At 42.3% G+C, this 15,468-nt stretch overlaps 1 protein-coding gene across 1 annotated transcript; it reads left to right on the top strand.

Annotated features, from left to right (window-relative positions):
• The first annotated feature begins 1,503 nt into the window (after positions 1-1,503).
• On the top strand, positions 1,504-14,463 carry LOC124011313 (protein farnesyltransferase/geranylgeranyltransferase type-1 subunit alpha-like). Its single transcript, XM_046324552.1, has 9 exons — positions 1,504-1,711; positions 2,071-2,156; positions 3,905-4,019; positions 4,158-4,262; positions 4,539-4,665; positions 5,560-5,708; positions 6,079-6,141; positions 12,166-12,337; positions 13,804-14,463. The coding sequence occupies exons 1-9, from the start codon at positions 1,512-1,514 to the stop codon at positions 13,969-13,971; spliced, it is 1,185 nt and encodes a 394-aa protein (XP_046180508.1). The 5' UTR covers positions 1,504-1,511; the 3' UTR covers positions 13,972-14,463.
• The last annotated feature ends 1,005 nt before the right edge of the window (positions 14,464-15,468 follow it).

Genomic DNA, 15,468 nt, shown 5'->3' on the forward strand with positions numbered 1-15,468 from the left:
ATGCTTTGTTTTAATTAAACAGTCGGATTCCCCTAATCCACACCAGTTCTAAGTCAGCTGCTAGGCGCCGTCCGAAGTGACCCCACGTGAACAGGGCGGGCGAGCGCCGCAGCTAGGGAGATCCGCAAGAAGGGCCTGGTGCGTGTCCAGAGTTGCGACCGCCAACCGCCGGACCCAACCACCCACCTGCCCGCCAGACGGACACCACTCTGACAAACACTGGCACGCAGCTCATTGCGAGACCACGCACGAGAGATCGCGAGATGGGCCGCACAAAGAACTTCCAACGGTGGCGAATGCTCCCCCAGCTGGCGGCTTGAGCCCAGCCCCACTTCGCACCCCAACCTTCGCAACCTGACCCAGCCCTTAGAGCCAATCCTCATCCCAGTTACAGATCTGACTTTCCAATTTCCCTTACCTACATTGCTATAACATCACAGAGCCTGTTCACCTTGGAGACTTGCTGCGGATGTGGGTACAGCCCGGCTTGAGATTTACACCCTCCCCCGGATTTTCAAGGGCCAGCGAGATGTCACCGGACGCTGTCGGAACCGCAACTCTTTCCAGGGCTTGGGCCCCTCTCTCAGGGCGAACCCATTCCAGGGTGCCCTGCCCTTCACAAAGAAAAGAGAACTCTCCCAGCTTCTCTGGAAACAGTCACTTTACCGCATTGGACAACTTGCGGCGACCGTCTTCGCCAGTCCGTGGACATTCTGAAAGTAGTTTGAGGTCATTAGGTCACATGACCAAGGAGCTATAGAAAATCAAAAGTTTACAAAATTAATGTAAAATCGTGTGAGATGAAAATGGACAAACTAAAGGATGTGCAATGTGTAGGCCCTCTGAGTGTACATTCTGAACCTTGTTTGAAGTCAGTAGGTCACATGACCAAGGAGCTATTGCAATTCGAATGTAAAAAAGTTTATACTTAGTTTAACTAATTCAACTAAGAAAACAAAATGCTGCTCACATTTCCACATGTTTATTAGCTTTTGAAAGAGAATAAATGTCCAAATCGTGAAAATAAGACCTGTGCAATTTTCTTCCAACATCATGACACTTTGGAGTCTGGAGTCTGTGGCTCAAGTGGTTTGAAAGCAATTGAGGGTTGAAAGCGCGAATATCCGTCGAATTTCCCAACCTGAAACTGGCTTTAACTCGGTTTTTGGCATTTATGGATAGATCAGTGATGGGATACATCCTTAAACTCAAAACGGTGTACTGAATCTCTCAAAAGATCCAAAACAATTAATCCAGTTTATGGAATAAAATACATGTTCGTGCCAAATGTAATATGCTCTTTGGTAAACCTGTGTGCATACTAACGAAACGCACACATATTAATCAATTCGTAAGGCTATTTATTCGAGAATGAGATGAAAGACTGCGGACATTAACGCTAAATATTTAAAAACGTTCCTTTATATACATTTTTATCAGCCCCTACACGGAGCATACGTGCTCCAGTACACTGCTCCTTTACGATTAAATAGAGTTGCACAAAACAGGAAATGACGTCAATGAGTGCAATAACACAGAAGACCGACCTTGCAAATAAGGCAGCTCTTATTCCGCTTGCGACCGAAAGACCAGCTTATTACAGAATGTCAGGTATTGAAGAAACTTCAAATGTTTCCTCAGAATTTCAGGAGGAGAGAAGCGAGGAAGAGGAGATTGGCTATGAAGACCAGTTGCGTTATGTGTTTTACAGGTAGGCTAAGCTAGCTAGTTAGGCTAGCGTTAAGTAGTGTAGCTAGCTGAACCAGTATCTAGACGAGTATGACGAGTCCGTGAAGTAAAATATTGTTCTCTGTGTTGCAATACGCCAATTCCCCCCACTTCACTAGCCGGTGTGAGTTCGTTAATTAACGTTAGCTATTGCTCGCCTTGATCTATACTTGATAGTAAGTTTACAATTAGCTAGGTATTCTTGTTTTCTATCTTTAATTGATTTAAAAGTGATACCTGAAATTCACGTCAATTGAGGTAGGCGCATTGGACGAGACTGAACAGTTGCCCCATTCGCTAATGTCTCCATCTTCACCTTCCCTCTCTTGCCCTCGTGTACAGAGACAGGAAAGAATGGGCTGATTTAGAGCCTGTTCCTCAAGATGATGGTCCCAATCCTGTTGTGAAGATTGCCTACTCTGACAAGTGTAAGAAATTAAACTTGGCATATCATTTATAACCAGCCATCCATATTGTTTTATGTTGTCAATGTCATGCATTTAGCCTACCAAATACAGTTGAATTTGGAAGTTTATATACACCTTAGCCAAATACATTTAAACTAAGTTTTAAACAATCCCATTTAATCGTAAAAATTATCTGTCTTAGGTCAGTTAGGATCAACACTTTATTTTAAGAATGTCAGAATGATAGTAGAGATTTATTTAAGCTTTTATTTATTTCATCACATTCCCAGTGGGACAGAAGTTTACATATACACCCAATTAGTATTTGATAGCATTGCCTTTAAATTGTTTAACTTGGGTCAAACATTTTGGGTAGTCTTCCACAAGCTTCCCACAATAAGTTGGGTGAATTTTGGCCCATTCCTCCTGGCAGAGCTGGTGTAACTGAGTCAGGTTTGTAAGGCCTGCTTGCTCACACACGCTATTTCAGTTCTGCCCACAAATGTTCTGTAGGGTTGAGGTCAGGGCTTTGTGATGGCCACTCAATACCTTGACTTTGTTGTCCTTAAGCCATTTTACCACAACTTTGGAAGTATGCTTGGGGTCATTGTCCATTTGGAAGACCCATTTGCAATCAAGCTTTGACTTGCTTCATTATATGCAAAAAAAATCCCCTCTTGATGCCATCCATTTTGTGAAGTGCACCACTCCCTCCTGCAGCAAAGCACCCCCACAGCATGATGCTGCCACCCCTGTGCTTCACGGTTGGGATGGTGTTCTTCAGCTTGCAAGCCTCTCCCTTTTTCCTCCAAACATAACAATGGTCATTGTGGCCAAACAGTTCTATTTTTGTTTCATCAGACCAGAGGACATTTCTCTCAAAAGAATGATCTTTGTCCCCGTGTGCAGTTGCAAACCGTAGTCTGGCTTTTTTATTGTGATTTTGGAGCAGTGGCTTCTTCCTTGCTGAGCGGTCTTTCAGGTAATGTCGATATAGGACTCATTTTTACTGTGGATATAGATACTTCTGTATCCATTTCCTCCAGGATCTTCACAAGGTCCTTTGCTGTTATTCTGGGATTCATTTGCACTTATTGCACCAAAGTACATTAATCTCTTGGAGACAGAACTCCGCTCCTTCCTGAGCGGTGTGACGGCTGTGTGGTCCCATGGCGATTATACTTATGTACTATTGTTTGTACAAATGAACGCGGTACTTTCAGGTGTTTGGAAATTGCTCCCAATGATGAACCAGACTTGCGGAGGTCTCCAATTTGTTTTCTGAGGTCTTGGCTTATTTCTTTTGATTTTCCCATGATGTCAAGCAAAGAGGCACTGACTTTAAAGGTAGGCCTTGAAATCCATCCACAGGTACACATCCAATTGACTCAAATGATGTCAATTATAGCCTATCAGAAGCTTCTAAAACCATGACACACTTTTCTGGAATTTTCCAAGCTTTTTAACGGCATAGTCAACTTAGTGTATGTAAATTCTGACCCACGAATTGTGATACAGTGAAATAATCTGTCTGAACAATTGTTGGAAAAATGACTTGTCATGCACAACGTAGATGTCCTAACCGACTTGCCAAAACTATAGTTTGTTAACAAGAAATTTGTGGAGCGTTTGAAACACTTAGGTTGGAGTCATTAACTTGTTTATGTGAACTTCAACTGTATCTCTGAAGTCACTTTAAATTATTTCACTTTGCATCAGAAACTTTACATTTCACACGTAACCAAACATGTTACATTTGTCTCCAATAGTCACAGATGTGTATGACTATTTCCGAGCTTTACTGAAGAATGATGAAAAAAGTGACCGGGCATTCTTGCTGACAGCTGAAGCCATTGAGCTGAATGCTGCAAATTACACTGTATGGTAAGCAGGTGTTATTATGATTTATGATTTATGAACAGAACAGTGGAAAACCAATTATTTTTCTTATTTCCCCTCTTTTGAAAATGAAATCATACAGAAAGGGTAAACTTTTCCTCTCTCCATTTTGTGTATGTGAAGGCACTACCGGCGAGTGTTACTGCAGGCCCTGGAGAAGGACCTAAGAGAGGAGATGAGGTACATCACAGCCATCATCGAGGACCAGCCCAAAAATTACCAAGTCTGGTGAGCTTTGCCAATCCAGTGTCACGACCATAGTTGATTTTCGATGAAGCAGACTAAACTCTATGGGCCTTTAAGAACCTAATTTATGTCAAATATTGTGTACTATACTGTTAAAGAAATTAACAAATGTGACTGGATGACAACATCAGGCTGTTTGTCTCCAACATTGGGTTGTGAGCATAAAGACACATTTCCGTTCTCTGCAAGTTGGACAATAAAGTTCTTATTTTTTTTCTTCGGTTCTGCAAAGACTTAACCGTCTGCTCCGTATCCTAGGCACCATAGACGAATGGTGGTGGAGTGGCTGAACGACCCCTCAGATGAACTGGAGTTCATTGCAGAGATCTTAAGTCAGGACGCTAAGAACTACCATGCCTGGCAACACAGACAGTGGGTCATCAAGGTATGAGCCTCAACAACCAGACTTCTTTTGTAACCAATGGTGAATTGTTAGCTAGTTATCTGTGTGTGCGCTAGTAGCGGCCATCGTGCAAGTGACATCTCCTGCCCTGAGACTTAAAATCGTTGTCCTGGACCTAGCTGAACCTTTGCTTGCACCTTGGCTCTTCTGGGTCCATGGTCTTAACGGTGCTTCTTGAGCAAGAAGTGTTGTTCTGCAGAGTGTCTCTGGTTAAGCCCAGTTTGGGTTAGGGACTCTTAAACATTCACAATCAAAATTACCAATTTATTTTTGCAGGTCTGTGTAAATGAAGTCCCATTTGAATTCTGCCACCAAACACTAGCTCTCTGAAATGGACTGCATTTTTTATTTTATTTTTATTTTTTTTAAACCTTTTATTTAACCAGGCAAGTCAGTTAAGAACATATTCTTATTTTCAATGACGGCCTGGGAACAGTGGGTTAACTGCCTGTTCAGGGGCAGAACGACAGATTTGTACCTTGTCAGCTCGGGGGTTTGAACTCTCAACCTTCCGGTTAGTAGTCCAACGCTCTAACCACTAGGCTACGCTGCCGCCCTGTGCAGTATCACTGTGCAGTTTTATTTTAATACAGTTGTGTGATTGAATCAATGTATTGTCTTGGAAAGTATCTAGTAGTGGATGGATCAAAAATATGATATCAGAATGAATGGTGATATCTGAACAAGAAAATCCTTTGTGCGATGAATATTAATCACAAATCTGAATGGACACATGCCATTGGAATAGACAATAGCAAGGACAATGGTGTTTGTATGTCAGTACTAAATAAGTATACTCCAGAAGTACAAGCTGTGGGACAGTGTGTCTGTACTAAGTTAATTTGTGTGTCAGTACTAAAGTGTCATATTTTCTAGGAGTACAAGCTCTGGGACAGTGAGCTGGAGTATGTGGAGCAGTTATTGGAGGAAGATGTGAGGAACAACTCGGCATGGAACCAGCGGCACTACATCATCTCCCACACGACAGGCTACTCAGACCCAGCCATACTCAACAGAGAAGTGCAGTACGTACCTGCTCTCCTTACAAGCCGTATCTCATGTCAGCCCCAGAAAATGAAAATGGGAAAGGCTTGGTCCAGAAACAACCTCCTAGCCGCTGCCCACTTGGCACTTCAACCTCCAAGCCCCTACCCACTCCATATATCTAAAAGGATGAGATGGGTATGAGCAGCATGATTGTAACTCCACCTTGCCCTCTGATAGGCTTGGTAGGAGTTTAACCGGCATTAAAGCTATCAAACCCTTTTGGATATCCGTGGTTAGGGATTGTTTTTGAAAATGCGGTAGGTCTTGTTTCTGGATTGGGCACAGTTCACCAGTGTGCTATATCAAACAAATATGTGATAAATGTGTTCTCCTTTTGTCTTTTTTAAGGTACAGTCTCAAACAGATTAAGAAGGCTCCCCACAATGAAAGTGTGTGGAACTATTTAAAAGGGTAAGCGTCATAGGATTCATTGAGGGAATTAAATCCTACTTACTTTCTGAGTCTACAACGTTATGGGTAATAACACATTTGCCATGCAGTTTCTATCTTCCACCAGCAGATGTCAGAAGTCACCAAAAAAGTGTTGAGAGCCGCACAAGAAATGTGAGCCTTTTCAAGCCAATAGCGGCAATATCTTATATTCAGCACCACGGATAGCAGTCAGATCAAATTACCATGAAATCTGACGTTCAGGTTCACAGAGCAGTGGACACAGAGCGGCTGTCTGGTGAAGGTGTAGAGAATAAATCTCGTGAACATACAGTAAATGTGCTACAGGAGTGATGTTACTTTTTGATTTGGAAAAACAGTCTGGACAACACCCTGTCATTCTCTGCAAATCTCAAAGCAAGGACTCGCTCCTGCAGGTTCTTGCTCTACACAACATCTGTAGAGTACGACCCTATTTCACACAGGAAGTGGCACAGGTCCTAATCCAGGCACTTGTCATCTCCCGTCTGGACTACTGCAACTGGCTGTTGGCTGCGTTCCCCGCTCATGCGATCAAACCCCTGCAATTTATCCAGAACACCACAGCCTAGTGTTCAACCTTCCCAAGTTCTCCCATGTCACCCTCGCTCCTCCGCACACTCCAATGGCTTCCAGTTGACGCTCGCATCCACTACAACATCATGGTACTTGCCTATGGAGCAGCAAGAGGAACTGCCCATACCAACATTCAAGCTATGCTCAACCTACACCCCAACCTGTGTAATGGGGATTATTTATTTTCTCCAAAATCTATCAAGTTTCAATACCGGGAATAATTCATATTTATCATGAGAATCCCGGGAAATATCGCAAAAAATCGGAAGTGCCCATTTAAAGTGTTTAAAACCAAGATATGGCCACTATGCCAGGGTTCTCCCCAAATAGATGGGCGCGGCACCACCTTGTTGGCTTGGCTGCGGCACTATGTGAAGATTTCATAGCAAATTAAACTGATATTTAGTAATGATAGAGTAACTGTTTGATCAGGAATGATGTGAATTGCCAAACAGACGGTTCACAAATTCAAGGCATTTCAGCAGTAAGCCATCTCGACACCGAGCGCACCCGAGTATAGCGTTGTCGAATCATACATATTTGAACGGCAGTCAAACAAAAGTCAAATGTCCAAAGTTTCTAAGCTTGATGGATAACCTCGTTCAAAGAATGACAGAATATCTCCTATATTTTGGCCAAATCGAGATGTTTATACAGATAGCAGATCAGTTCTTGAATAACGGTCAAACGAAGAATGGAAGTAGGTTTAAATATCAAGGTATCCTAACTGGGACTAACTCCTGAAAAATAAATATCAATATCTACGCTCGTACCGTATGTGGATCACACGTTCTCTACCGAAGCGCTCATGTGGGCAGCAAGTACGAGAAATGAGAAATGTTAGACTTCTATTTTGACATGATGTATAGGCGAGAGATGTGCTTTGATAATGTAACCTATGGATTACAGAAGAAAGTTAGGAATTTTCAAGCAAGATAAGAGTCAGGATTTGGGGTTTCAGTGGGATTGGGACTGGATAGGAAAATAGCCTAGGGTCTAGGACAGGAGAAGATAACAATTCAGTGGCATGACAGAAAATTGTCTGTGACCGAGATGCCTATGTAGTGAATTGTGTATAGGCCTATCAGAGGCACACGCTATTTTATAGGCTGCCCATCTTCCCAAATATTCTGAAACCCTACCTCTTCAAAGTGTATTTTAAATAATCCCACTGCACCCCCCCTCCAAAAAAAAGATTTTAAGTGAAGACTTGTCTCCCCCCACCAACCCACTAGCACTGACTTTGCTGATAGCTACTTTATTGAGAAAAAAAAATGCTGCAGTGATTAATTGAAAATCCCATATCAAGCCCCACAAGAAATTCTATAATGAAACACAGATGCATGTATTGTAATGCAAACGGGTTGATTAATCAATATTTATTATACTGCTTTAACTAAAGTGTTTAAAAACAGAATAAATTAAAAGTAAGATGAGGTTTTAACACGTATTGTCCTGTATATTGTAACGTCGCCCATCTCGGATAAGGGCTGTTTCAGTGAAGTATTACTGCCCACATAAGTCATGACCACAGTAAAATTCCACGACTTGCTAACTAACATCAGGTCTCCATAGAGGCACATACCAGCTCTACTGGTAGTACTGCTACTACCAGCAGTACTACACCTGCACCTGTCGACAACACACGTTGTTCTGCTTCCACATGCACATCCAATGCTAGCCTCCGTAATTATACGTTTGTTGTTAGCCGGTTCATGGACACTGACCGTTGTGAATCTGATGCAGCCGAAGAGCTACTGCCCCCTTACCCGGGAAAGCACTGAACAACAGAGGGATGTTGAATCATCGAAGAGGCGCAAATATGATGAGAACTGCATTGATTTGGGGTTCACTTTTCTATTGGGAGTAGTGTCTTTCCTCAGGTACAGTACTTTCGCACATAAAACACGGTCTCACAACTCGATGAAACCTTCACTCATGTGCAGACATTTAGAAACAAATCATGCCCATTTGGAGAAAAAAAAAGCCATGGGAGTTTTTTGAGCGAAAATTAAGACTAATTTCGAGTAGTACGACGTATAAAAGCCACAGACCATTTTTAATAAGAAGGGGCTAGAAGCGTCTTATATGGTGAGCTACCTTGGCTAGGACAGGCAAGCTGTTAGTGTTTCATACTGGAGAGGGAATGCAAATCAACGACGCTGGACAGAGTGGAATCAGGTGTATCAAAAATGCAGTTTATTGGTCAAAGATATCTTGTTCTACATCGTGCACGGACCTAAGGAATGTGACCCTGTGAAGAGTCAGAATAATTAGCCTGCTCAGCCAGAGTTTACAGCAGAATGTATACACAGAATAATGTAGGTGGAGTCTTGTCGTGTTGGTCTTCTGACTGGTCCTGAAGAGTTGGAGGCAGGCCTTGCTCTAGCCAGAGCGGGCCCCATTGGTGCACAGCAAAGTCCTTTGCTCTTGGCACCCGACCAGTAGGGGGGTAGAGTGTGAGTGTACAGTGCTTCATGAGATGTATGTGTGTCAAGGATACGTGGATTTAGGGACTGGTAATGTCTGCTTTAGGCCCAGGTGTTTTCTATCTTTGCAGGAGTGCATGCAAGGGTCAATGTCAGTGAGATAGCTTGGCACTTCTAAGCTCGTTAGTGTTGCAGGCTGCTCTTTGTAGTTTTACAGGGGAGTACATTTGCGTGATGGCAGCTGTGTGTCCTTCGGATAATCATGTTATTGCACACAGGCTCTAGACTTGACTGAGGACACTGGGCCCAGAGTTATCTGAGGGCATCCGGTTTAACCAGAGCTTTGGTCTGCTAGTAACGCTTTATATTAGATTATTTGTATAACAAAGCCCCATACTATTGTGGAGGACTTAATTCTTCCTGCTGCCACGGATATGGCTGGGACAATGTTGGGGGAAAAGGCCCAAAAAACTATACAGACAATGCCTTTATCAAACAACACTGTTTCACGAAGCATCAGTGACATGGCAGGAGATGTTTTGAAACAATTACTGCTTGCATACAAGCCAGTGAATTCTATGCCTTACAGCTGGATGGGCCTGGCACAGCTCCTGGTATATGTCCGTTACATTTATGGTGCCAAGGGAATGCATGACCGCTTGAAAGATGTTTTGGATACTACAGTGAAAATAGTTAACTTTGTTTAAGCAAGGCCCCTGAACTCGTGTATTTTCTGCACTATGCAACGATATGGTGTGCTTGTTATCAAGGGGGAAAGTATTGACACTTTTTTTTTACATTGAGAGACGAGCTTGAAGTTTTCTTTACTGACCACAATTTTCACTTGTCTGACCATTTGCATGATGACGAGTTTCTCACACGAATGGCCTATCTGGGTGACGTTTTTTCTCATCTGAATGATCTGAATCTAGGAATCTTACAGGGACTCTGCAACTATATTCAATGTGCGGGACAAAATTATATGATTTAAGAAGTTGGAGCTCTTCTCTGTCTACAGGACCTTCCTCCAGTCCACTTACCGATATCTGAACAAGAGTCATCGAAGTTGCAACAAGCGGTTCTGTAATCTTTTTAATCATAAACCACTGCCAGATTTCTGGATTGGGCTGCGCTCAGTATCCTGCCTTGGCAAATCACGCTGTTAAAACACTGATGCCCTTTGCAACCACCTACCTAGGTGAGAGTGGATTCTCAGCCCTCACTAGCATAAAAACTAAATACAGGCACAGACGGTGGAAAATTTATTTTTAACACAGTCCAATACAACCCAACATTGCAGAGTTATGTGCATCCTTTCAAGCACACCCTTCTCATTAACCTGTGGTGAGTTATTCACCATTTTTGATGAACAAATAAGGTTCTATATGTAAGATGGTTACGTAAAGAGCAAAGTAACTGATTATTATTTTTTGTGCCCAGGTCCTATAAGAGCTCTTTGTCACAACCCGGCTCGTGGGAAGTGACAAACTCACACTCATTCTTATGTTTAATACATGTATCGTATAGTGTGTGTGTGTGGCAGGCTTACAATGATGGCAAAAAAAAACATTTGAGAGTGCGCTGACCCTGGTGCTAGATGGGGGGGGTACGCAGCTTGAGGTTCAATGTTTGATGGGGTACGGGACTAAAAAGTTTGGGAACCACTGGTCTAGCCTATACTCTAAAATTAAACAAATTCAAGTAATCGCCTTTGAACTGTATTATGCATAGTGGATTTAAGCTCCAAAATGTATATCCATGAGTCCATGGGAGAGAACGTAAAGCCCTATAGGAGATGCTGTCGGTTCACTGATTGTGCAGGGCAGCTGACAGTTGGCCTACAATTAGTGAATTTGATTTTGAATAGCCTAGTAATAGGGCACTTTTTAAAAATGTTTTAAGTTAATTGGATGACATTTACCTTTAGATATACAGAATCTCACCATGTGTTTCCATCTCCTTGATTCCTTTCTCGAACGCACCGACTGGCTGTCAACTGTTTAGTGGAATATGTTTAATTGTGGAAAAAAATGTTACTGTTGATGTTACCGAACAGATGATGCTTGGTTTCCAAAATGTAAGCAATAGATAGGTGCAGGAACAAGTTTAGAGAGCCCATAGCATACAGAGTTTGGGCTGAATATCACCCGTCTGACAGCGAGACAATGCACCTCGAGCCGTGGTTGATGCAGTGGCGTAAATTAAGTGTGCTTTATATTTATTTCTAAAGCACATGCATGCTCCGCTATAACACCGAAGTAGTCTACAAAACGGTCCCGCGGGAAAGCGCACGGCCTCCATTCGCTATTTGAGTGCGTACAAATTACATGAATTTCCTCTGTCCCTGCCCATTTCATAATGGCCCATTACTAAAATTAAAAATAAAATAAACGTTTATTTTTTATGTTTACGTATTAGTAAAGACAAGATTAAATTGAGTCTTGATGGCGGTTGAAAATATGATCACTCGATGAGAGAAGAGCTGTGTGGCCTGAGGCAAGGAATGGAGCGCACACTTTTGCTACTTTCTCAAATCATCAATAGCCTACAGTCATACCATTCAGCCAATATGTTTTGATTTCTACAGTTTATCGTTCTCAACTAATGGTGTCTAAACTCTAAATATAGCATATAGGACTTGTTTCAAATAATCACTTATGCGAAACACAGCCACTTCATATGCGGACTTACTCCATAAGGGGAGAAAGAACGTTCTATTTTATTCAGCTAAGATACATTCTATTCTTCTTACTATAAAAAAATGGCACTGCACTTAAGCATTTATTGTCAGCTAAATTAACATGTCTACAGCCTATGGCATGGAGCATAACCAGATAACATAGGTCTACTGTAGGGAGGTGCAAGGGGAGGTTGAAGAGCCACATGTGGCTTGACCACCTGGTTCCCGACATGGTTTAGGAGCTCTGAATAGTAATACTGCTTTTGCAGAGTTGGTCAAAGCTTTTCACACCCCTCTCTCCCCACTATCCCCCACGCCCAGGATTCTACAGGACCTGGGCCTGTCATCCCACCCGGGTCTCCTGGAGCAGATTCTGGAGCTTAAGGAGACCCACTGCTCGCCCTACTTGTTGGGCTTCCTGGTGGACATCTACGAGGACTTTCTGGAGAACACCTTGGAACACCACGAGGATGTCCTCAGTAAGGCTCTGGAGGTGAGCAGCACTAGGACCTATCTGGGCTAGTTTAGCACATTTTCCTACTAGACTTAAAGGGATCATTCAGCATGGGGACCTATCTGATTTTTAAAAGAGTTCAACATGGGGACTTCTCCCACTTCAAAGGATAGTTCAGCACATGGACCAAATGTATGGGAAAATGGGCACTATCTTATTTGGTATTACTCTAGAGTTGGGATTATACTGCTTTAAACTAATTTAGAAAATATGGTGGCAGAAGTGGGATTGTGCACTCAGCTGAAAGTCTTTAGACTTTGAAAGTCTCAGCTGAAAGTCATTTCCTGGAGGATGCGAAGGGAATGCACTTATTTTATTTTAGCCCACCAGTAACACGCTTGATTAAACTAAACACCAGGCTTTGATGAGTTGAAAGAAATGTTCTAGCGCTCGGCACAAACAGAAATGTGCACATTTCATATTGGGGATCCCCTCAGGAATGCACTGGGAAACTGGTGTAGATGCTGAAGAACTTGGCAACAATGTGCAGAGAATGGAAATTTTGTCTTCTACCATAGCCGAGACGTCTCCTTCCTTTGTTTACCTCGAGTGTAAAACATTGACTGAGAGTCAATCAGTGTAGAGCAGCCCTCGCACAAAGAGTTCAAGGCTGAGGAACAAGGAAAATCAGTCTGAATTATTCAACAAGTCTGATTTGAAAACGCTTTATCCTATTGCACCGGATCTCTTGCATGTTATTCCAAGTCTCCAATGACAATCTCCCTGGCAGTGTGAGTGACAGATTGTATGTTGCCTCTATTTTCGGCAACTAAATGCTAGGCTGTCTGTCGGAGTTAATTAGGTTTCTTGGGAAGTGTTTTATTTTTAAAAAAAAATTGCTGTTTTCAACTGTAAAAAAAATAACACAATTAAAACGTGTCTATGCTTATAATCATGAACATGGGTGTTGTCTGTCAGAAAAGGCACTACAGGAGCTCTGCATATTTGAGTCTCCACTACTCAGAAATGCATGCAGCAGGAAGGGATTTCATTCAATTGGTTGTTGAAAATGAGATTCTCTTAGTTTTCCTCTTTATTTACTTAGAAAATTGATGTTTCGCAACGCTAGTGCATCCGTGAGAAGTGTAAAAGGTATGTTGAGAAGCCACTAGCCAACTACTTCACTACCAGTACTTCTACCATGGCTATGTTAGCTGTAGTAATAGATCATTTGATTTGCACATAAGCGAACAAGCAAGTGTTAGCAAATCAGCCCAAAGTTCCAAACCCTTGGGTTGCAAGACTATGCAAAAAGAAATATTTTGATTTGGCTTTAAAAAAAATTGTATTTGCATTAAAGTGAACGATATCTGGTTTCACCCAGCACAATATCAATTATTCCTTTAATATTTCTGCTCTGTTTAAATAGATCTCTTGTCCATCTCTCGTCCTTTGCACCTTCAACCCTTTAATCCTGCTATATCCATAACCCTCTCTCTCTCCAGCTCTGTGAGCTCCTGGCCCGTGAGAAGGACACCATCCGGAGGGAGTACTGGAGCTACGTGGGCCGCTCCCTGCAGACTAAATACGGCTCCAGTGACTCCTGTACCACCACCAGCGCCCCAGGATCAGCCTCAGGCTCCGTTCACCAGGAGACACCCTGCAGTAGCTGAGGGAAGACATAGAACTCAATGGGAGTCAAGGGAGCAACCGCTTTTAACCAGCTCAAGTTTGTTTGGCAATAGCATTACCACATAAAAGGAGATAAGTAACAAAATAAACACTTGTAACTTACTGTAAAAGAGGCAACTCACTCCAGATAAGTGTTATGAGATCGGGTTGGATCATCCCTGGATTTCCAAATATGGACAGCTGCTGTCATCGTCATGTATTGAAGTTTATAGCCATAGTTGAGCTAGTTTGGATGTTTATTACGTGAGTGTGTGGTAACGAGGCATTACTGTGAAATTAGGCTCATTTTGGATTTGTTCTGCTACGCAGTACACAGGAACACTGTAGCTTAGAAGCCGTTAAGCCATTAACAAATCTCTGTGTAGATTCATATTGATGACGTTGCCAAAACACTGTATAACCAGACTCGGCATTGCTGTAGGCTACAGAGTCTTTTGTACGCTAGAACTAATTATGATTATTCTAAACTGGAAGTTTTGCCCTTGTGTTTTTCTCTCTCTCGATTCCAACACACGTGCCTCATTCTAACATCCCTACTTTTCAGTCATTCACTCTACTTGGCATAATGGGCCTGTGTTTTGAGTTCAGCCAGTAATAGTCTCATCTGGATTCGCTCCCACTAACGAGCGAGATGAATAAAACACATCCACTCATTGAACAACCATTTCACCGTATTAGCAGTTAGCCACTGAGCTAAAATACATTAACCAGGGATTGTTTTTGGTCATTTAGAAATTATACATCGGAAGCATGACTCAATCGCAACGTCTTCCCCAAATGAAATTGGCCCCGTGTTGCGAAACACAATTATTATTTTTTTTACTTTGCTTCGACTAATTTATAGCTGATGGATTTGGAGGGGGAAAAGCGTATCATCTTAAATCACTGGGCTAAAAGAGTCAAATCACAATTAAATGGAGCAGCATGAGGTTAGCTTCCAGGCTTTCTTGTTAATTGATTCTGGAGCCATTGCATCCATCTCTGCAGCTCCAGAGGCCATAAAAGGACCGTTGGATCAAGTCATTGGATAGCTGAGAGTGGGAGTACCCTTCATGGGACTGTTTCACTGGGCCAGCTATGGAAAGTCTAGTCATCACAAGATATGAAGGGTTGACCTTTTTGAAATGGTTAACTGCATATGGTTCCATAACAATGTATTGCTTTTACACTGCTCTAAGTGCAGCATGTATTTCAATGCAGACATTTTTCAACAGACTGAGAAAAAAAAAACTTATTCAGTCAGGAGCATTGTGAAATCATGAAGACTTAGGATACATACGACAAGTCTTACAGTACAATGCATTTTAACCATATAATGAATTTTACCTGTTGGATTTAATCAAAATGTTACATCAGTTGTGCTGATTCTCTGTAATTCCTCCCAGTCGCATCAGTATTTAAGGAGCATAAATAATTGGGCAGAATGTAATCAGATCTCATAAATGCCGGACTGTCGGGGAGTCAGCCAGACAACCTAG

This window comes from Oncorhynchus gorbuscha, linkage group LG23 (assembly GCF_021184085.1).
Source record: "Oncorhynchus gorbuscha isolate QuinsamMale2020 ecotype Even-year linkage group LG23, OgorEven_v1.0, whole genome shotgun sequence".
NCBI lineage: Eukaryota > Metazoa > Chordata > Actinopteri > Salmoniformes > Salmonidae > Oncorhynchus > Oncorhynchus gorbuscha.